Here is a 22,316-nt window from a genome sequence, read left to right on the forward strand (position 1 = left end):
AATCTTTTTTAATATATTTTTTTAGATGTTGAACTTTTATTTATTTATATGTGGTGCCAAGAATGGAACCCAGTGCCTCACACATGCTAGGCAAGCAGCTACCACTGAGCCACAACCCCAGCCCTCAAATCTATCTTGAGAGAAATGTTCTGGTTGTTGGTATGGAGATGGAATTGATTTGAAGGCTGGGAGGCTGCTTGGGGCTGTTGCTGTGCTGGAGGTCTTTAACTGTAGTGGCTTCCACTAGGGTTGCAGGGATGAGGATACCAAGAAGCAGATTTCTGAGGCACAGGGATGCAAAATTAACTGTTCTATTCCTGATAACATCCAAACACGGTCATATCCACATCCACCCTCAGGAAACTAACATCAGGTCAGCCCATCATCTAAAGTCCCATCTGTTTCTAGAACATGCAGCAGAACCAAAAATGGGTCTTTAACCATCAGTCCAGGAGAGTAGGACAAGCAGAAGGTGGTAACCAGACAAGCAGAGACCCACTAGATCCTCTGAGGGTAGTGACCAGAGCCTGCTCAGGAACTCCCACCAAGGAGGTGCTTGCTCTTTGGTAACACTTGGTGCATGTTTAGAGATTAGAAGCTTGTTCTCAACATGCCAAGATACAAACGCCTTTCACAGGGAGGTGGGGACAAATGCCAATCACAGCTCTCTGCCTGGCTACTTTGAGAAAGCACTGCCCTCAAAGAGAGGCCTGCTCTGCAGCTTTAGTACTTGGTGGTAGTGGGGGCGAGAGATCAGAAATGCCCAGGCCTATTCTCAGGACACCTTGATGGTCCCTTCAGTCTTACAAATGACAGCAGAGCCATTTCAAGCACTGCCTTTATTGGCACTTAGAATTTTCACATCCATTAAAAAAAGTTTGCCTTGATTAAGTACATATTGTTTTTAGAAGCAATTTCTGCTGACATTAAAATGACAAAAAGCTACTAAGCAGATCCAAGTTGTCTGGGTGCCACAGCTTTGCTTCTACCCAGAGTGATGAGGCCAACACCAATTGGCATGACTTGATATTCTCACACACACACACCAGAGCCAAAAAGGGTTGGTTTTGTTTTTAAAGCTTTTTTATTTAAAAACAAAACAAAACAAAAAACCCCAAATTAAAATATTTCCCATTGGAGGCTATTTCTTTTTTGTCTTTTAAAAATTTTATTACACAAATATCTCCCATTCCCACGTGTAAGAGGAAAGATGTCCTTGCTCTTTCTAAAACCAACAGTGGAGAACTTTTAGAAAACAAAACAAAGTTCAACTAGCTTCCCTCCTTCCCTGGCCCAAAATAACCCCAATGTGTCAACTGAGATAGCGTAAGACTTATCCCCTTAATGCTTACATTTAATTTAAAATTTTTAGCACAACATTGGAGATTGACTCTAAATCAGCAACAAAAAATATATATTTACAATATTTTTCCGAAAAACAAAAAACACAAACAAACCCTTTAAACATAGTGACTTTAGGAGTTTTATTTATGGAGCAGTTATTTTTTTAATCACCAAGTGATTTTATATTATATATATATAAATTTTCTTCCTTTCCTTTGTGTTTTTTTGCCCCGGTGCTTGGAAAGATGGAGGCAGAGGTCTGGTCCTGCAGTCTGAGGAGGGCAGGCTCTCTTGGCAAGGCCGCAGCTAAGAGCAGATGCAGGAATGCGATGGAACTCCCGAGTTCCTCTGTCCCCAAACAGAGACACTTCTCTCTTCCAGGTGGACCAACCCTCACCTCTAAAAACCATTCTCCCCTCATAGTCCCAAAGAAAAGTAAAACCCAGCAAAGGCACTGGTCCATTTGCTGCCATCCTGGGCTCCCTTTTCTGCTGACCAATTTACGTGCACGGTAAAAATGCTTGTTTTTCCAAATCAAAAAACAAACATAAAAACCAGAACCCCAAACCAACCACCAGCTTGGAAATTTCTGTGGATGAAATGTCCCAAAGTCAGAGGCACTCTCCCGGCACAATCCCTGCTCTGAAGGGGTCTCTCCACCTCCCCTTTTATAAAAAGACAACAAAACAAAATTTAGTAATCTTTTCAGTATTTTCCACAGGAATAACCCAAAAAAAAAAAAAAAAAAGGCAGGAAGCTTCCAATTATAGGTCATTAACAATAATATTAATAAGATTTTTGCTCAACACCCAGGGTTCTTTTCAGAGAAATTCCCCTAACAGGCACTCTGGAATAAGTCACTGGCATTTCCTCAATGTTTCAGGCCCATACTGCTGGGGCCTGAAGACCAATGGGAGGGGCAGAGGGTCACAGGAGCAGACGACTGCTGTTTTTAAGGTGCAGTCACGAAAACCAGCAAATTGGGACAGACACAATGCCACCTGCTACCAGAGCCCAGTTTCCTCTAAGGTGGCCAGTTAATGCCAGGGTCAAAGCTTGGGTAGGTGGCAAAGAGGAAACCCCTCTGCCTCTACTGCTTTGGCAGTGGCAAGGAACAGTGGGCATCTCTCCTCAGGGTGGCTCAAACTTCAGACCCCTGGTGCTGGGCTCCATTCCCCCCAACGCCCCACTAGAGGTTTAGGAGGAAAGCCTGAGACTGGGCTACAGCAAAGGGTCCAGAAAGGGATGGGCTGGAGAAAGCAGGGGCAAGGTTGTGCTATCAATCTCCTTACAGATGGGGAGCAGAGTGCAAATTTGCATCCATTTATAAGCTCTTGCCAAAGGCTGCTGCTATTGAGCATCTCCTCACACACTTAAAAAATGACCCAAAAGAAATTCCAACCTTTCTTTCTTCCTTTTTTTTTCTTTAAAGTGCAAAAAGCTCTCTGCTGCCCTAGAGAGAGGATCTTTGGACAGGCCGTTTGATGCAAAGTAAAAGGGGGCAGCTGATGGGGCTTGACAAAGGGCGGTGGAGTGAGACACCATGTTCCTCTCACTACCTCCCTCCACACACACACGCAAAGAACACTCAGCCACACACACAGAGGCACATGCACACCCCCTTCCACATCTGTGGGCAGAAGGCAGGTGACTGGCTTCCAAGCAGGACCCCTCCCCCTAGAAAGGCACCAGATCAGTGAGTCATGGGGCCACACACAGACCTGGGCTTGGTGGGGCTACACTGAATCGGAAGCCTGGAGGAGCCTGGCCTGGAGGCAGGTGGGGACTCAGCCAGTTCTCTGCTTTCCTTACCTGGGGGAGACAGGCTGCTCCCTCTGGGGACACACATTCTGGGAAAGCCCTATTCAGGCAGGAATGAGGACATGTAGAAGAGGGCAGTCAATGGGAGGCAGGAGTGGAGTACAAGGAGATGGTGCCTGTCTCATAATCTGCCTGGGTAGCAATGAAATGGGGGCATCTCTGGGGTACAGTTCCAGCTCCTCTAAAGAGTTTCAATCCCAATAAGTGCAATAAAGACCTCACAGAGACTAGTAGAAAAGTCAACGGGCTGGGCGGGGAGGGAGGTACACCATAATATGTGAACAGCATGAGCACTGGACAGCATCAAGCTCAGGAACAGGAAAGGAGGGTAAGCACAGATAAGGGGCCCTAGGCTTCGAACATCTCGACAGCACCAGTGGGATCTGCTGGGCCTAGCGTTCCTGGGGCTGCTGGCCCCTCTTGCAGAAGCCGGGAGAGTATGATGGAGGAGAGACACGCACTGGACACCATGAGGAGAACCTGGCCAGAAGCAGGGCCGCTTTCTTCCCTGGAGTTTGCTCAGAACCAGGCACTGCTGGGGACCACAGGAGGGGAAGAGGGGCCCAGGGCCCGGTGCAGGTGAACATTGCATGAAACCCCAAACAGAGAGCCGGGCCTCCTGGCAGGCGAGCAAACGAGCAGACACCGTGACAGCACAGTCTGTGCGTTCCTTCCCCTTGGATCCACTGCTCCTCCCCTTTCCTTGGAGGAAGAGGAGCAGGCAGGTAAGCCTGGTGTCCACTACCCTCTCTGCCCCACCTGTGGGAGAAGAGCTCAGGGATAGGAGAGCAGAGAGGGAGTGTGACGCTGGCCTCAGAGCCCGTGCAGGGTCAGGGAGAAGCTCTCCTCAGTGGGGAGGCAAGGGAAGATCGGTTTCCTGTTCAGTCTGGGCTGGGCATGTCTTAGCTGATCTTCTGTATCAGCTTCTCGTCAGACAGGCAGTAGAGGCTGTTGATGGACAAGTCTGAGATGAAGTGCTCACAGGCTTTTCGAGTGATCTGCTTGCATCCTCGAAGGTCGATCAAGGTGACATTGGCGATGCGCCGTAGGTAGATCAGCGTCTGGTCTGTCAATTTATTGCAACCTGTGGGCACAGTGGCCATGAAGATAATAGTCAAAAACATAAGTAAAAAAAAAAAAAAAAAAAAAACCACCACAAAAAAACAAACAAAAAAACCCCAGCCGTAGATGACCTCCTACACCCTTCAGTTTCCCAAGTCCTCTTTCCCCCAAATGCTAAAAGCTTCTTGGCTCACAGTTCAGAGATGCATCAGCACTGCTGCCTCACTCACAGCACCATGGGACACAAGCACACAAGGGCTATAAAGCTGACCAAACCAATAGCTGGATGGCAGCCATGCATGTGGGCTCCTGACCTACCTATCCTGGTCCCCAGCCCTACATCAGTTAGAAAAGGGATAAAAATCTGTGTTCTCAGTCATGAAAAAATAAGTTAATGTAGTTTAATCAACGCACACCAAATCACTGTGGTTTACTGGTCAAGTTCCAGAGAGGGCTGGGACTGGAAGCAGGGGCACTGTACAGCATGAAAAAGCAGCATACCTGCCATATTGAGCTCTGTGAGAGAATAGCGAGTGGAAGACCCGACGGCAGTGAGTAAGTTGGAGGACTGATCTGTAAGGTGGCTGCAGTGACTAAGGTCGAGTCGAGACAAGAGGGGCATGTGGCGAATGATGAGGCGAAGCGTGGCATCCGTGATGTCAAGGCCTGCCAGCCGGAAGTCAGTCATGTTCCGGAGCTTGCTGCGATTGTCCTGACCTGTACAGGCAAGAAGAGAGCCTAGATCAAGACTCTAAATTTTCTAATCTGGCTCCAAAGCTCTAGGAGTATCAGTTACTTGCTGGCCAGGCCCCCTAGACAGAGTTAAACGGAATGCCCACGCCCAACCCTACCATTAGGGAGCAATGCGTGGGGACAGTTTCTAGGAAACAAGACAAGTTTTCTTCCTTCCCAGTGCCAGATTATGCCTTACTTACACTGGTATGTGTGGAATGCTCCTCCCCTTCCCACAGCCTCACGCTTTTCTAGACCATCCTTCAAATAGCTTTGACATTCCACTACGAAGCCTATGCAAGCCTTCCTCAGGCTTATGGTCTCCAGGCTGCAAACTCCACTGACTAGAGAATGGAATCCCTCCTTTGTAAGTAGTTATCTGCTTATCTGTACTTGTTCAAAGTCTACCATTCTGTTCTGAATTTATACTCTCCTATTCTTCCACAGTTTCACTTCTGAGAACTACCTTAGCTTCTGAGGATGATGTCTGTTATAATAATGACAAGCACGGACAAATAATGTCCAGAACATACCCGGCTTATCGGCCGATGGAGTCAGCAAGTCCCGAATTTGAGGGTCCTTGATTCCTACTGCCCACCGAAGATCAAGGGTCCTGAGAAGGGGGCAGCTGGAGGTGCTGAGGGCAGAGACTGCAGACCAGGAGCAGCCTGCTAGGAGGAGGTCTTTCAGTCCTGAGACAGATGGAAACAGAGATGTGCAATATACCATTTACCAGCACATCCAAAGCCTCAATTAACAGTTGACCTGAACAAGGTGAATGGACCTTTAGTCTACTGGAAGAGAGGAATGGTATCCTAATCTAGTATTAAGTTCAAAGAGTCCTTTGGTATCCTATATTACATCTTCTAGCTTTGACATTAAACTGACTGCTTAGCTTCTAACAGAACAATACAAGAATGAGTGGCTTTCCCGTCTTTCTGACACCTCAAAATACTGAAGAGCTTACAAGGGGCCAGTCAAGGCAATATCAGACTTAAGTTTCCTCTCCAGTGGCTATGCTGAGGAGATGTGAAGAGTTGGTGGCATCACCTGATCCATTTCTTTGTTGTCTAGTGTAGTCACCAGTCCAGTGACTCCTGGGAGACCAGCAGTTAAGGTGGTCCCAGACAAATCTCTTACTGAGCAAAATTCAAAAATGGCATAAAGTAATTCTAAGAAGCACCATTAACAGCTCAGCTTTGCCTGCTCACCCACCTGGCAGCCTATTGACCAGCCATGTCAGCTGCTTTTTGGAGATATTGGTCCAACTGAGGTCAAGGCTAACTGGTTGCCTCTTGATGATGCCACTGAGAGCCTGGGGTACAATGGCCTTACACCTACTCAAGTCAATTTTTGTCCAAAGTCTCTTGTCGCAGCACCTGTGACAGAAGAGAAGAGCACAAGCTGTAATAAACTTGATACCCTGTCAACATAGTGCCCATCAAAGGCTGCTGCAGACTTTTGGAATAAGCAGAATGCTTCCTGAAGGATCATTCTCCCTATATTTTCTATAGGAAGAACAAAGATCACACCCTTTTTATTTTTTGCCTCAAAGCCTAGGCAAAAACTGCCTTGTTCTCAATAGCAACTAGACATTTTGCAGACGTACATATTAAGTAATATATAACTTAAATATATAATCAGTTACTCTATTTCTGGAGCAGTTGAGAACACAATTGTTAGGGATACAAAAACAATACACTATAATGCCTTATGCCCTAAAATGGCTGGTTCCTACTGAAGAGTTTGAAAATAAACATTTTACTATTTCTTGACTTTTTATTGACTGAAGGTACTTGGCTTATCCAGTCTTTATCAGTCACTAACAGCTGCTGGAAACACAGGGTTTTACTCAGCACTTGCACAATACCCGCACCTTAAACTCATTACTGTCTTAGGCCTTAAGAGGCTCTTTATCAGGCCTAGATCCTCTCTCCACCTTGGGTTTCTGACTTGATGCTAGCCTGACATTTTCGAGTCAGTTCAGACCAGCCCTAAAACGTAGAGGACTGCCTTTCCACTGCAGACTACGAATCCACAGGCCACACACTGTGTTGTACCATGCGGATTCCATATTATTTTATAATCCCACCCCTGCCCAGCAGAGTCTGGCTGGCAGAGAGCAGGAAACAGCACATAATGGGAGATTTATGTACCTTGGACTAGAAACTAAAGGGGTAGAGCTGGGCAGGCACACTAGCCCCAGAAAGAGAAATATTAAGATAATCTGAGAAGATCATATAGTGTTTTGAAAAATAAAGTCTTATTGGCAAAGAATAGGGTCTTTATTTAAAGACTGACAAAATTTCACCGGTGACACATCAAACTTCTATGGCAGGAGGAAGCTGCTGACCAGAAAGCAGAGGTTCTCAAATAAGCACACAGCAGAGTCCCCTAGAGGAGGGCTTGCAAGAGCTTGCTGGACCCACGCCCAAGGCTCTGATTCAGCAGGCTTGGGATGGTCCCTGAGGATCTGCATTTCTAGCAAGTTCCCAAGAGGATGCTGGTGGTTAGGACAATGTACTTTGTGAGCTGCTGTATTAGGATGTGATACAGATAAAAGAAATATGTCCTAGAGCATAAGGAAAAACCTGAAATGTCCAACAGAAAGCCCTTTGTTCATCATCAATCCTAGGGATTTCCTCTCCAAGAGTCTGTTCAACCTGAGAAGGCTGGTCTCATTAAGAAGGGAAACTAAGGGCTGGGGTTGTAGCTCAGTGGCAGAGCGCTTGCCTAGTATGTGTGAGGCACTGGGTTAGATTCTCAGCACCATAGATAGATAGATAGATAGATAGATAGATGGAAAGCATGGCCACTTCTCTCAGTGAGTAGAAAAGTTATCAAGGCAGAAGCCTGAATGTAGTCATCCGTGTCATGAAAATCAGACAAGTGACTTGCATGTCACAGGCTCTCCACCATCACATGATAAACTGAACCCATGGGGGTGGGATAAGACTTCCACCTCATTAGGACTTGAGATTTTGTATAAAAATGTACAAAACCATCACAGTTTCTCTTCACCCAGCAGAGAAAGATAGGGAAGCATAGAGCAGGGAGAGGAGGCAATGGCCAAATTCCCCTAATAGTATCTGCTGGTATAGAAGGCTATTTTTTTTTTTTTTAAAAGAGAGAGTGAGAGAGGAAAGAGAGGGAGAGAGAGAGAGAGAGAATTTTTAATATTTATTTTTTAGTTCTTGGCGGACACAACATCTTTGTTGGTATGTGGTGCTGAGGATCGAACCCTAGCCGCACGCATGCCAGGCGAGCACGTTACCGCTTGAGCCACATCCCCAGCCCATAGAAGGCTATATCTTTAATAGGACACACAGTCCAGGAAATACACTGGGTCCGTTTGCTCCTTGTAGGACCCCACAAGCCTTCAGGTACCAAAGGGCATGCTGCTCTCAAATAGAAGACCTACCACCTATGCCCATACCCCTCTGTATCCCTGCTCACCATTTATACCACGTCTTGCACACTCGCATACATTCACAAAGTTCTCTGCGGCTGAGGTAGCGGAAGACAGACATCCAGACCTCCCGCTGCATCCAGCTTTCGTCTCCATCCTGAGCCCAACTGCCCCGGCCATTCAGCCTGGCTGCACCCCCCTCCTCTGCACTGTCATCTTCCTCCTCCTCCTCCTCCTCTTCCTCCTCCTCTCCCCCCAGCCCCTCCTCGTCCCCACGTTGGGGGGTTTGGGCTGGGCAGTGCTGCACTAGCACACGGGGAGAATGGCGAAGGTTGGCAGAGGAGGCCGTGATGGCCTGCAGCTTGGGCACAATGGATGTCCCGTGGAGCTCTTTGGTGGGCCTCTGTAGCGTGACAGTGAGGTACGATCCCCGGATCTTGGCTTTTTCAACTTCAGACAGCTCCTTTTTGCCGCTGGGATTGTTCTCCTTTTCCCGTACCATGGTGCGCTCTGTGGCTTGCAGCCGCAGCAACTGCCGCCGTTTGAAGCGCTCATCGCGGCTGGCACTGTGGTGGTCGCTGGGGCCAGCCCCAGGGGATGACCGAGTCACCATACCCCGGGGGGAAACAGGGTCATGGATGAGCTGCAGCATGGAAGTGGGTGAGTGAGGTGGGGGTGTGAGGGGCTCATCGCAGCTCCGCAGGGGCCGCAGGACTTTGGCTTGTACGGCTTCTTCATCACTCTCTTCCATTTTCCGCTTCTGCAAAATATGCCCAGAAAAAGCAACATCAGTGCTTCCTTTCCCCCAAACCCTCTAAACAAACAAGATAATCCTGAGAGATGTCACTGCTGCCAGAGGGAGTTATCTTTTCGGAGCTTGCAATTTACACTCTATGAAGACCAGCAACTGAGCTCAGACTTGTGCCAGATAACACTTGATTGTGGAATAAAAATCTGTAAGTGGGTCAAAAAATGGTCTGTGTCCAAGTACAGAGGAGTGGGATCCAAATCTGGACTGCTTGAATGTATATCCCACCTTATTCAACTCTGGATTTTGAATTATAATTCGCTGGGTAAAAATACTATTTAAACAGGTTATAACTCTACATCTTCATAATCTGACCATTTAAAATCCTGCCTCTAATTTAGTTTTCACCCATGTAATGTGTCTCACGTTAGTGGTTGGAAAGAAACAGTCTGTCTGTCTCTCTTGGATGAGGAAGCAGGGGCTGAGAGGGGCAAACATCACCAACTTTTAGACTCTGAGCTCGCTGGCATTTAGCACAACCCTCCCAGCTACTGCTTCTACTCCATTCACCATGTGAGAGAGAAAACAGAATGAGAACCTTGGTGAGAAACCATTAACTGCAGAGGGAATGGCTCAGGACCACAGTGAGTTACCCCACAGACCCACCCACACCTCATTAGGTGACACCTGTGCTCTAAAGATGCTAGCCCCTTCCTAGAAACCAACTTGGATATGCTGTGACAAAGCCCAGTCACTATGTGCCACTAGGAATCCTATTAATAATTCAGATTTTCCTTAAGGAGACATTTTACGTTCCTGAGCAACAGTCCTGACCTCTGCTCCTTTTCCTTCTTAAATTCTTTGGTCACACAGTTGGGAGGTAATGACTGACTTCTAGATGCTGGTTTTGCAATGTATTATAACATAACTGAAACAGCATCCACCAACCCATCTTCTGTAGCAGAGATGCCAACCTTCAACACCACCACTGATGACGAATATAAAAGCTACTAGAGTTCAAGAACTTGGAATGAATTAAGCACTAGTTAAGTTGCTCTCAAAGATATTTAGACTGAAATTTCAATTACCTCAGAGCCCCAGTGGAAGAAATACTAAGAAGATAAGGAACTCCCTTATGCTTCTTCTGCACTCTTGTTCAGGCTCCTGGAACATGGACAACAGAATAGCCTAGCTGCCTCTTCTGTGTGTCCCATTAGGTCCTGTTTTGCCAGCCTCAGTAACCAGAGTCCTTTTGGACACTGAAATTACTGGCAACCATTAGGCCAGCAACCTCAGCTGCCCTGGGACAAGGTCATGGAGCTGGTCCCAATATCCTTTAGGGGAGGGGCCGTCTTTGAATGACAGATTTGGGTACGGTGGGGGGTGGGGTGGGCAGGCATTTCTGTCAGGCCACAGAGATGAAGATGATAAAAGTGTGAACCTGCTTAACTGGAAACTCAAGCACATGGCTCTAGTATTTACGGTTGGTCTTAGGCCACTGCCTCCCCTCTAGTTGCATTCCTCAGGAGAAAACCTGCACACCTAAATTCCCATTAGCCCTGCTAAGCTTCCTAATTTCTACTGCCCCAGAGTATGAAAGACCTCAGGAATTTGTGAATTTCAAGTGGAACAATATTTAATTAAAACAAAACTAAACTAAACTAACTATAGAAAAAAACCTAAAAACTTTAACAATGAAAAATCAAATAAGTAAAAAAAAAAAAAAAAACCAAACAAAAATTGTTTCCTAGGTCAGAGACACTCTGTGAATGCTGTTGCAGAGGCAAACCTAACATCCCCACACTGGATGCTTCTTTTACAGTCATAAATGAAGCTATTAAGTTCCATTACCTGGGCCTTCTCCGAGCTGTCCTCCTGGTAACACTTCGGACATTCCCAGCAATTTGGCAATTCCTCATTAAGCAATCCCTCTCCATCCATCTATAGACAGATAGGGGTGTTAATGTCAATCTCTTCTGCCTTCATCATCACACAGTGTAATATAGGTTGGAAGAAGCTAGGGGAGTTACCCATTTCTAAACAAGCTGGTTCGCAGGGGAGGAAAAACAGAGCTGCTCAGCTCCAAATGGCATGGATACCCACTCCCAGCCACTGGGAAACTGGCCACCACCACTCTTGGTTACTTGACCAAAATTAAACTTCATTAAGAGACTTCCAAAGATCAGGATCATTTTGGGATCTCTTCTCCTGACACAGATTCTCAATAGCACCAGACCTGAACTTGGCAGTTGGTCATGGTTACAACTACTTGGGTTTAGAGACTAATGATCAAGTTTCCATGTAAAATGGAAATATGTATAACAATGCAAAAACACAACTGTTGTGGACACAACAATATGTACCTTACCAGGGTTGTGGTTAAGGATTAAATCAATTGTATATTATGCAACATATTTAGAAAAGTGCCTGGCATTTACTGAATGCTTTGTATTAACCACTGTGAAGGTAATTCTCTATTTTATCAATTGTAAGATCCATATTTTTCACACTTTATAATCTTTCTGAAACTGGGCTTCTCAAACTATCAATGTCTTATAATCACTGTTGAAGTGGTAATCATAATATAGTAGACACTTTCTGGGAAAGTACCAGCACCATGTATTTATTATTTTAATTAATTAATTGTGTTAGGCCTCACCCACACTAGGGCAAGTGCTCTACCACATACACTTTATATATATATATATATATATTTTCAATTTTTAAAAAATTAATTTACATGTGGTGCTGAGAATCGAACCCAGTGCCTCACACATACTAGGCAAGTGCTCTACCACTGAGCCACAACCTCAGCCCTTATTTTATTTTTTTGAGATAAGTTCTTGCTACATTGCCCCAGGCTAATCTCAAATTTGTGGACTCAAGTAATCTTTCTTCAGTCTCCTAAATAGCTGGGACTATAGGTACGTACCACCATGCCCACCCATCCATGAGAAATAAGAGATTCAACTGTATAGACTTGTTTTAAACATTAAGAACTTAATGTAGGGGGCTGGGATTATGGCTCAGTGGTAGAGTGCTCATCTAGCATGTGTGAGGCCCTGGGTTCAATCCTCAGCACCACATAAAAACAAACAACAATAAAAACAGAATTTAGGGCTGGTGTTATTGCTCAGTGGCAGAGCACTTGCCTCACACATGTGAGGCACTGGGTTCGATCCTCAGCACTATATAAAAATAAATAAATAAACAAAAATAAAGACGTGTCCATGTAGAACTAAAACAACAACAACAACAACAAAACAGAATGTATGTAAATGGGGCATGGTAGGACATTCCTGTAATCCCTACTGCAACAAAGAAAATGTATGTAAAACAGTGATTCTCTGCCGTGGCTGCACAACAGGATCATCTGGGGAGATCTTATGAATACAGGACCTATGCCAGACCAGCTGACTTTATCTCTGAAGTTGTGGTCTGCACTTCCTTATTACTTTGTAAAAGCTCAGACATGTCCCAAGCCTGCTGCAGAGAATACTCCTTTAATGCTAGCTGACAGTGTCACCCCCACTGTTCCTTGGGAACATATATTCAGAGAGACACTTAAGGTGTAGCAGAGAGCCTGAAGGCTTAAGGCATTTCCAAATAGACCCTGCAGTTTCATGATGACCAGATGAATGCAAATGCATTGTCCAGAGGCCAGACTGTAAGTGCCATAAGGGCAGGAACTGTTGTATTACATACTCTTCTATCCTTGGGATCTAAAACAGAGCCACAGTAGACCTGAATTAAGGGCTGATGTCAGACCACTCATGTGACCATGGGTTAAGGGCCCACAGTACAGGTAGTGGCAATCTCTTGTGACAGGTGTCCTACCTCCTGTTGCTCTATCAGCTGATACTTTAGGGGACCTTAAACCTCTCCTTACCTGCAGGCATCCAGGATGAACAATCTCATTACAGATACAGCATTCCATGAGTTTTTTCTCAAAGTCCTGTGTCTCCTCATTCTGATCCACCTCTCCACAAAGGGAACATGTGACTGAGTGAGGCAGTCTGGGCTATAAGAGAACAAATACAGAAACAAGAGAGCAGACTTAGATCTTTATCATTTCAGTTTCCCTTTAACTGAAGATGAGAGATTGGTTCCTGTAACTCTCTAGTGACACAGGAAGATAGGAAAGGTGGTTCTGATAGAAAACAATAACAGAGGAAGAAGATGGGGGACTGAACTGCTGGGAATCAAATGGGGCCTAATTCACTTTCAGTTGGTTTATCCTTAGCCTCACAGGTCCTTTCTAGTTCATTTATGGAGGAAACAGAAACCAGTGATCACCCTTCAAAGGCTAGTCTCTGAAAATCAAGCAAGGCCAAAAGATTAGATTATTTTTAGAGCTACAGATTTTTCTTCTGAACCCAGGTAGAGATGGACAAAATGAAGAAAGCCAAAGAGAATGTAGGTACCTCCTTCTCTCAGTTCTGTGATCCCTGACTATATCAGGTGTATTCTAATCCCTCTGGCACTGATACCCATTCCCCTGAAGTCTTTACCCTGCATATTACTTACTGCCAAGCACTGTCGGAGGACACAGGACTGCTTCATTCGTCCAGGACCTCCAAACTTCTTCATGTCCCTGCAGTAGTGGCAAACACCACATTCTCCTTGCACACAGGCTTTGCATTTGCGACAGCGCACTCTTCTTCGCCTGGCTCCAGACACAATGGGTGAGGCTGCTGCTGGCCTCACAGGTGTTAACCGTGGTGCTGGCTTCATAGTGTGAGGCTTTGTGATGGGGATGGTAGGAACCCGCACCTTTGGCCTGGTGGGGAATTTAAGCTGGAAAGAGAATGTGGTGAGGTCAATCATATCAGGTTGCTTTAAGACTGAAGAGGGTAGAAGATTACATAGCAGTGTTATCTAGTCCAGGACTAGCAAATTCTGGCTTGTGAGTAAATCTGTCTGCTGCCTGTTTTTAGAAATAAATTTTATTGGAACACAGCTGTGTTCCTTTGTTTATCTATCATCTATGGCTGGCTTCATGCTATGAGGGCAGAACTGAGACGCTATGGCTGGCTATATGGAGTACCTAACCTAAAATATTTAACATCTAAACCTTCACATAAAAATCTGCCAATCCCGACTTAGTCTTTCAGCCTACTATTTTAGCCACATCCCTTTCATTTTGCGGAGCTGTTGAGATCTGCCTCTCCCTGAAGCTTTCTGGGTAAGTGCCATGTACTGAAGTTACCCCAGGGGACCTAAAGTATTTCCTTATACTGACTACTTAGAATATGCTCCTAAATGGGATGGCAAACTACTTGAGGGTGAAACTGGTCTTAACATTTATCACTTTGAATCCCAGCACAGGATCTGGTACATAGCAAACACTCCCAATAACACTGAAATGTGGAATAAATCTCTCTGGTATATGTTTATAATTTTCAGCACTTTCTTGTTAGTGACTTTTCAAAGAACAAGAACCATATAGTCTTTAATTCTCCACCATGTCTTAAACTCTTTCCTGACACAAAATACTCAATAACCAGAAATGACTGAAATGTTTTGGCAGTCCTATGTGGCCAAGTGGGACTAAGAATGGGGCAGGTGGTTCTTTAAAACATTGTTTTTTTTTTTTTTTTTTATAGAGAGAGAGAGAGAGAGAGAGAGAGAGAGAGAGAGAGAGAGAGAGAGAGAATTATTTATTATTTATTTTTAATGTGATGGCTTTCCAAATTTCATCTAGGAAACACAAAAGAGGGGTGAAACTCATGGCCAGGATTAGAATATCATCATTTATTTAACATATAACCTTGACAGAGGAAAACATGGCAAAAAAATTACAGGACCTTAACTAAAGAGGCATGAAAATTCATAACTGACAATTTGTTAGCTGGTGTTAATTCTCTTTTAACTAGTTTTAAATCCTGCCTATGAAACTGAGTCTCTGGGCCAGAAGGATAGAAGGTGATCCACTTTGAACAAAAAAATACAGAGCTTGGCATCTGAATCTAGAGGGAAGCCTCCTGATTTGATGGTTCTGTTAAGAGATTTACCTCCAAAGATAGCCAATTACACTGACCCTAAGGTCCAAGTAATTTTCTGTCAAGTTTGTATTAATGCACTAAAAGTTGCCTGCCTCTAGTTGTTCATTTCTTCCTGGAATGACAATCATCAGCTAGCAAAAGCCTTGAGCAGTCTGAAGATCAAGCAGAAGGGTTTCTTACCTTATCCCTTTTTGGCCACTGTACTATAGGGACTCCAGTGAGGGCTAACTTGGGATCACTATTGGCAAGCTCCTCCAGCAAAATCTGAGAGTAGGATAGGAGAGAAGGGGAAAAAAATAAAATAAAATCAGGGCAGTTGAACATGGAGTTCAACCTTTCCCAACAATATCCACACTTAAGATTTATTCTCTTCAAGTTCCAAAAGGAAGAGAAGGTTGGCAACTGTCTGCAACCTCCCTTCATACAGGGACTTGCTGCAAAATAAATGAATCAAAGATGAAAGAGAAAATATGGACTACAGCAATTTTATCAAGACTTCAAACTTACCTTTGCTCCCAAATCCTTACCTCTTCTTTTTTTCTTTTTTGAGGTGCTGGGGATGGAACCCAGGGCCTCATACATACCAGGTAAGTACTCTACCACTGAAGCACAACCCAGCCCCCAACCCTTTATTTATACATGCATACAAACACTTAACAATGAAGCAACGAGCTATTGTGGTGACAAATGTTACTTGTCATGTAGTTGTGACAGTAAAAGTTTATATTGTCCCTTTACTTCTCTACACTGGCTAGTGAATATTATCAGGTAGTTAGGTTTTGCCTTCCTTTTGCAGACGTATGCAAAGAATGAATGTAAAGACATATGCATCAAAATGACTGGGCTAATACTGAACTACTAGGACGAACAGCAGGGTTAATGTTAACATCCTGATTCAACACAAGACTCTGATCTGATCTCATAAGGCTGATTACAGAAATCTCTATTTGGTTTGTGTGTGCACAAACGCACACACATGTATGCATGTACACTCACAGAAAGCAATTGCCTTTATTTCTATTAATGGGGTAGTAATCTCAGGGGCAATAGTTCTCATGACTTTAACCAATCAAGTCTGAAAGACTTAGTAATAATGATACAGTAAAAAACTGCCACCTAAGTGAAAAACATTGGTTGACTGTTATTTTGAGATAAACCTTTTATGTTTTAGACAAATTTCAGAAGCTCAGATCTTCCAGCAGAATGAAATCTTTTCTTCTGACCTCATTAAACCCTAAAGAATGCCACAACAAAAGAATGCAAATCTGAAAGGCAAGTTACACTTGCCTTAGGTGTGTAGAGAGAGTAACTTGTTTCAGAAAAAGCTAAACTTTGACCTAGACAGATTTGCATGCCTGGGCTATTTTTAATAACCACTTTTCATAATCAGGACTTTTAATTATTTTCATCCTTAACAAAAAACATGTTTCAAATCCCAGAGTTGGGCTTCCAAAGACCCTGTAAGATGTGGTGAAGCTCTTCTATCAAGATTGCTTTTTGCCAAGTCTCCAGATGCCTTGCACCTTCCCCCAAACTGATCTCGTTTACAGGCGTTTTATTTACTTCAAGTTGCTATGGCATCCTATTCTGGAGCCTCCTGTTAGCACCATACTGCGTGGGGGTGAAGAGGCGGGGTGTGGTGCCACGTGGAACAAGGAGCTGGTCTGGGTCACTAATCTCCCTAGGGTGAAAAATTCAGGTCCCTTCAAAATGTGCGCTAGGGAGTATACGCTCCCCTCCCCCACTCCGCACTGCTGAGGAGTAGGACTCTGCCCATTTCCTCTGCTGAGAGAACTGAGCTGTCCACAAACAGGGACTTTCCACTTTCAGCAAAACAGACTGCAGAGAAAGATCTGATTGTTTAAGAGAGTAGAAAAGGAACTTAACTGTTCACCTAAAGCATTCTAATTCTACCTGCAAGACTTTTATGGGTGGCACAGGGAAGGGGAGGTGAGAAACTGTGTTGGCGTTGGGGGGGGGGCAGCTGTTCACACGTCCATGGCTCAGTTACTGGGGTGCGTGTGGGTGTGGAGGGAAATGCAGATTTCCTTCCAAGCTTTATTTCTCTGGGGCCATTCAACCAAGCACGCCCTGCTTTCATCAAAAAAGGCTGACTCCAGCTGAGGCCCTACAAGAAACCATATAAAGAAGCCACCACCCCTCACCAGAGGGGGTTTGAGATGGGGGAGCGGGGGTGGAGTGCAGAAAGGCTGCCGCCTATCTAGGCTCCAGGCATTCGGAAGAACATTCAAACAGGCCCACACCCCACAGATCACAGGAAGGGAAAGAACCGAGGGCGTCTGGGCAGAAGGGGGAAAGGATTCCCCAAAGCCAAGCGACCCAGTTCCAAAGCACATCCCACCAGTGAGCAAGCAAGTGCAATGACGGCTCAAGTATCATAAGCATTGTCCTGGACTTCCCTGGCAGGCAGTTTTTCTACCTTTCGGCTGAGACAAAGTCCCTACAGTTACACACACCCCAGACCATAAAGGGCTTGACAATCGACCGCCTGACCTTGCGTTTCCCGTCGCTCTGGAGCTGCCGAGGCTCTTGGGTGAAGTTTCCCCAGCGTCTTTGTTTTGTTTTCTGTGTTGGAAGTTGTGCGGAAGGAGTTAGGTTTTTCTGCCTCTAGGAAAATCTCAATTTACTTGAAAATTCTGGAATCTCTCAGAGCACATAAGGCAGAACAGTCCAGCTCTAAACCTTCAGGCTCTCCAGAGGCAGCAGCAGACAGCGCTCTGAGCTCCTTCTCAGCCCTTCAGCTCAGCCGCGGCTTCCTGTGCCTGCGAACAATGCTGCTGCGTCACCCACATGCAGCTCCCAGAAATGCTTTGCAACGGAAGATGGCAGGAGGGGGAGCCGAGCTCGAGTGAGCCAGCCAGGCAGAGGGCCCAGCGTTCTGCTGCAGCGCAGGGAGGGGGTGTGTTCACGGCCGCTCTCCTCTAGCCATTGGAGGAGGCGCCACCGGGGAGGCACGGCGCCCCGCCCCATTCCCCTCCCTCTCCGCCGCACCAGGAGAACCCCAGGGCTCCCGGTGGCAGACTTTGGAAGCCGCTGGCGTGAGGGAAGGCTTTAAGCCATTCTGCCCTACCTACGGCTTAGGCACCCAGGCCTGCATTTGTCCTTGTCTCTCCTCTCAGGGTCAATTCTTATTGTTCCGGCCAGATCTCTTTGGCTGACTGCACACACATATTTCTCTCCCTCTTCTGGCAAACACCTGGGAGAACCTAAAGTCTGACCTGAGGAGGAACTAGGCAGCGGGCTAAGCTCCTCCCAAGTTTCCTTCTCTCCGCAGGCTTTACCTGCCCTTGCTCCTGCGGCTCTCAACCCACCATCCAGAATCGGCATATGTGTTTCCAGAAAAACCTTAAAAAATAGCACATTTCAGCCAATACTGAGACAGTCAATAAAATACGGCTGTTTCCCATCAATTATATCTACAACAGATGTCTGCTTCTGGTTCTGATGAGAACCAGCATTCTAGAAATGTCAAACAGTTCCATCATGACCAAGTCAAATGGCTGAGGCACAACCCAAGCACTTTACCATCCTGCAACTAAACAAGCACAGGAAGCCAGGGACCAGGCATTCTCCCCAACTCCAACCAGTCTCTTCAACCCATGAGAATGTTCCCCAGCCCCAGGATACTACTCTTGGATTTCCACTTCCATTCAAATCTGTTTTGCTTGCCTCATTCTTGATACTCCCTAGATGAAGCAGGCAGTCCTGCGTCCTGTCACGACACCTCTGTGCCACTTTCTGACAGCCACTGAACTTACATGTTACCCATACCTTGGCACACAGCACCATCCCTCATGAAACTCACACTGAACACAAACACTTAGTCTTTGGGCCACAGGTACCAGGGAAGGTGCCTACACAGGTTGGGTTTTCAGAGATAATATAGTGCCCCTACATCAGCATGGGATGAGAAGCTAAGCAGGAACAGAAGACTAAGAGCAGCAGTGTGGATCCAAATTTATGTAATTTTCAGACCCTCAAACTGTAACTTAAAAAAGTTTTTTTTTTTTAAATTAGATGCTATTTTGACATAAACATCCAGCTTTCATCACTGATACATTCTTATGCATTTACAAAGTAGTTGGAATAAACTTAGTGTCCTTAAATAGGCAAAGTGGAGAAGGGGCATGTAACTACTCAGAGTGCAGTCTCACTGTCACCTAGGTTGGCCTCAAACCATCCTTCTGCCTTGTGCCTGGAGCCTCTAGCATCCCCAGTAAGTGAGAACACAGTCATACCATACCTTAAGGGCTTGCATTTGCTAATTTTTATAGTAGTTTACCAAGGGAAGGAGGGACTTTAGGGTTCCTGATTTTTTCTTGGAAATGCTTCTAGGGTCATCCTAATCCTAAATCTCTCCCTTGCGCTTCATTTTAAGATTTAAAGACCCAGTGCATCAGCTTATTTTGTTTTAAAAACTTTCCTTAACAGTAAGCTGGCTATTGGGAGGTCTTCTTGGAAAATGCTTATTTTAGTCTTCAGTGCTATCTTACCTAGAAGGATGATAAACTACAAATTTTTAAGAACAACACATTACTCCCAAACAATAAAATACAAGTTGTAGCAAGTGCAAATTCTAGAGGCCACTAGGGAAGGACAAAAAACAGGGCACCAGAAAACACACCAAATAATTTTCCAAATTACAAATGAAACAAGGACTAATCCCCCCACATACTATTAATTTATAATAAAAAACAGGCAACCAACATAAGAATTAGTAAGAACAAGACATTATATAATACAGGAATACAATGAAAATATTTTTTTTTTTTTTTTTTTTTTTTTTAAGAGAGAGTGAGAGAGAGGGGGACAGAGAGAGAGAGAGAATTTTAACATTTATTTATTCTTAGTTCTTGGCGGACACAACATCTTTGTTGGTATGTGGTGCTGCTGAGGATCGAACCCGGGCCGCACGCATGCTAGGCGAGCGCGCTACCGCTTGAGCCACATCCCCAGCCCCATCCCAATGAAAATATTTTAAAGAATATATATATTTTACTTAACCTTAAGTGCTTTATGATTTAGTTTTTTAAGCTTTCAGTTCAGAAAGAATGTATGAATTATTAAAAATATCACATCAGTAAAAATGACAAAAAGTTTTATTTGTACAGGTTGGTTATTTTAAAAGTTGGCTTATTGGATAAAGAGCTGATTAAACTAGGTCTTCTATCAGTTCTTCTCTTATTAGTGTCAGAATCATTTCCCCAAGTGTCAGATGAAGAAAATTCCTGATTATTACCTCTGCAGTTACTTGTAACCCTTTCTTTCTTTCCTCCTTTTGTTTGGTACTGGGGATTGAACCTAGGGTTGCTTTATCACTGAGCTACATTCTTAGCCTTTTTTAAATTTTGAAATAGGGTCTAAGTGGTAGAGGATCTCATTAAGTTGCCCAGGATGGCCTTGAACTTTCAAACCTGCTACAGCCTCTAGAGTTGCTGGGATTACTGGCTTGCACCATAGCACCCATTTATCCCTAACTCTGCTTCAGTCCTATCATATTTTTGGGATGAGGCCTAGTGTAAATTTTTAGACCATAGTTACAAAATAAAATGGTAGACTCTTTGATAAGAGAATGTTTGCTTGGTGCCCTGAGTCATGCATAGGACCTACAAACCCAGACTACACTTATTTCTTAGCCTACTTAAATGCCTGTTCCACTTAAGGCCCTTAAGTTTGGGACAAGTACATGTCTATATAGTTTCCTCAAAATTCAATCTGGCTCCTGGCACAGAGGAGGCAGGATTTCCTCACAGTAGTAGAATAAATGCATTTCACTGATTTATAACACCTAATTTTTTGGGTACAATAATGCTACTGCTTTACTAATATTATTTTTGTTTTGAGATTAGGTTGGGGTGTGGGTGTATTAATATGTGTTTGGTGCTGGGGCTTAATCTAGGGCTTTCTACATGCTGATTAGCACATTGTCTAGTATTGAGCTATAACTTATGATGAATGTAAACAGCAATCCTGTGAGATAACTTTACAAAGGAGAAAATAAGCTTTTATAAATCTAGTAGCATGGCTGGGGATGTAGATGAGTTGTGGAATGTTTGCTTAGCATGCAGGAGGCTCTGGATTCAATCTGAAGCACTGAAAAAAATAAAACAAGTAATCTGCCCAAGAGTCAGAAAATATGGCTGGGTGTAGTGGCAAACACTTACAATCCCAGCTACCAGAGAGGCTGAGACAGGAGGATGATAGGTTTTAGGCAACTCTGTGATCTGTTCCAAAATAACAAGGGCTGGGATTATAGTTCAGTAGTAGAGCACTTGCCTAGAATGTGCAATCATGAAGTATGACTGTCAGACTTATCAAAAACTTTATTTTTGTAGATGTGTACATACTATGAACACCTTTATCATCAAAATGGGCACAGATAAAACAGTGAAGTCTACTAAAAATGTAAACTTTTTTAGTTATCAAGGTTACTCACATTCTTCCCAAAAAGAACCATACCCATGCTGATTTACTTTATCAATAAATCAACACCCTTCAATGTCCTATTTTTCATTTAATTTCCTTCTAATTCTATAATTCTATTATTCTTTAACACTGTAGAAATTAACATTTTAGAACCTTCAAAGCCTTTTTATCAGCATTAAAATGAACTTTTTTCCCAGGGATATGTAATTATGTGTATATCATCTCATTACTTTTCTTCTCATTCCTTCTATTAGTTAGTTCTGAGAACCAGGTAGATTTTAACAGAAAACAATCCTCTCTCTACAGAAACAACAAACTTCTATGCCTTCCCTCCCCCCCACTACAGTGAAGCCATTAGATCTATGAACACTAAGTTCTATGGCACTGCAGAATCCCCAGCTGTGCAGTGATTCCATACCTACCCAATCCAATTCTTTCTTTTTTCTTTTGAGTGATACTTAGATTTGAAGAATTCAAGCACTTTCTTTTTTTTTTTTTTTTTAAGAAATGGGGTCCTGATTTTTGCCCAGGCTGGCCTCAAACTCTTAGCTCAAGTAATTCTCCTGTTTCAGTTTCCCTACAAGTGAGTGCCACTGTGCCTGGCTGTATGGGGTTGGCTGTATTTTTACTTCTCTTGTTTGGGGCAAATAAGGAGATATGGACAAGCCACTGAGGGAAGAATTCGAACACTGTCAATCTATGCAGTTATCCCTCAAGCCTCATATTCTGACCTCTGTCTCGGTATCTT

The 22,316-nt window shown here is 44.3% G+C and overlaps 1 protein-coding gene across 6 annotated transcripts in view; it reads right to left on the reverse strand.

Moving 5' to 3' along the window:
- Positions 1-1,459: 1,459 nt before the first annotated feature.
- Kdm2a (lysine demethylase 2A) overlaps positions 1,460-22,316 on the reverse strand; it is a 109,666-nt gene continuing 88,809 nt past the window's right edge. For all 6 annotated transcript variants that reach the window (XM_005333358.4, XM_013362012.4, XM_040284037.2 and 3 more), the window contains 9 exons: positions 15,302-15,385; positions 13,644-13,913; positions 13,006-13,137; positions 10,968-11,057; positions 8,416-9,128; positions 6,175-6,338; positions 5,493-5,651; positions 4,729-4,944; positions 1,460-4,249 (listed from right to left, as the gene is read on the reverse strand). In XM_005333358.4, coding sequence (XP_005333415.1) covers positions 4,068-4,249; positions 4,729-4,944; positions 5,493-5,651; positions 6,175-6,338; positions 8,416-9,128; positions 10,968-11,057; positions 13,006-13,137; positions 13,644-13,913; positions 15,302-15,385 — 2,010 coding nt within the window. In that variant the 3' untranslated portion in view covers positions 1,460-4,067. The remainder of the gene's footprint in view (positions 4,250-4,728; positions 4,945-5,492; positions 5,652-6,174; positions 6,339-8,415; positions 9,129-10,967; positions 11,058-13,005; positions 13,138-13,643; positions 13,914-15,301; positions 15,386-22,316) is intronic.

The sequence above is a fragment of the Ictidomys tridecemlineatus genome, chromosome 4 (assembly GCF_052094955.1).
Source record: "Ictidomys tridecemlineatus isolate mIctTri1 chromosome 4, mIctTri1.hap1, whole genome shotgun sequence".
Classification (NCBI taxonomy): domain Eukaryota; kingdom Metazoa; phylum Chordata; class Mammalia; order Rodentia; family Sciuridae; genus Ictidomys; species Ictidomys tridecemlineatus.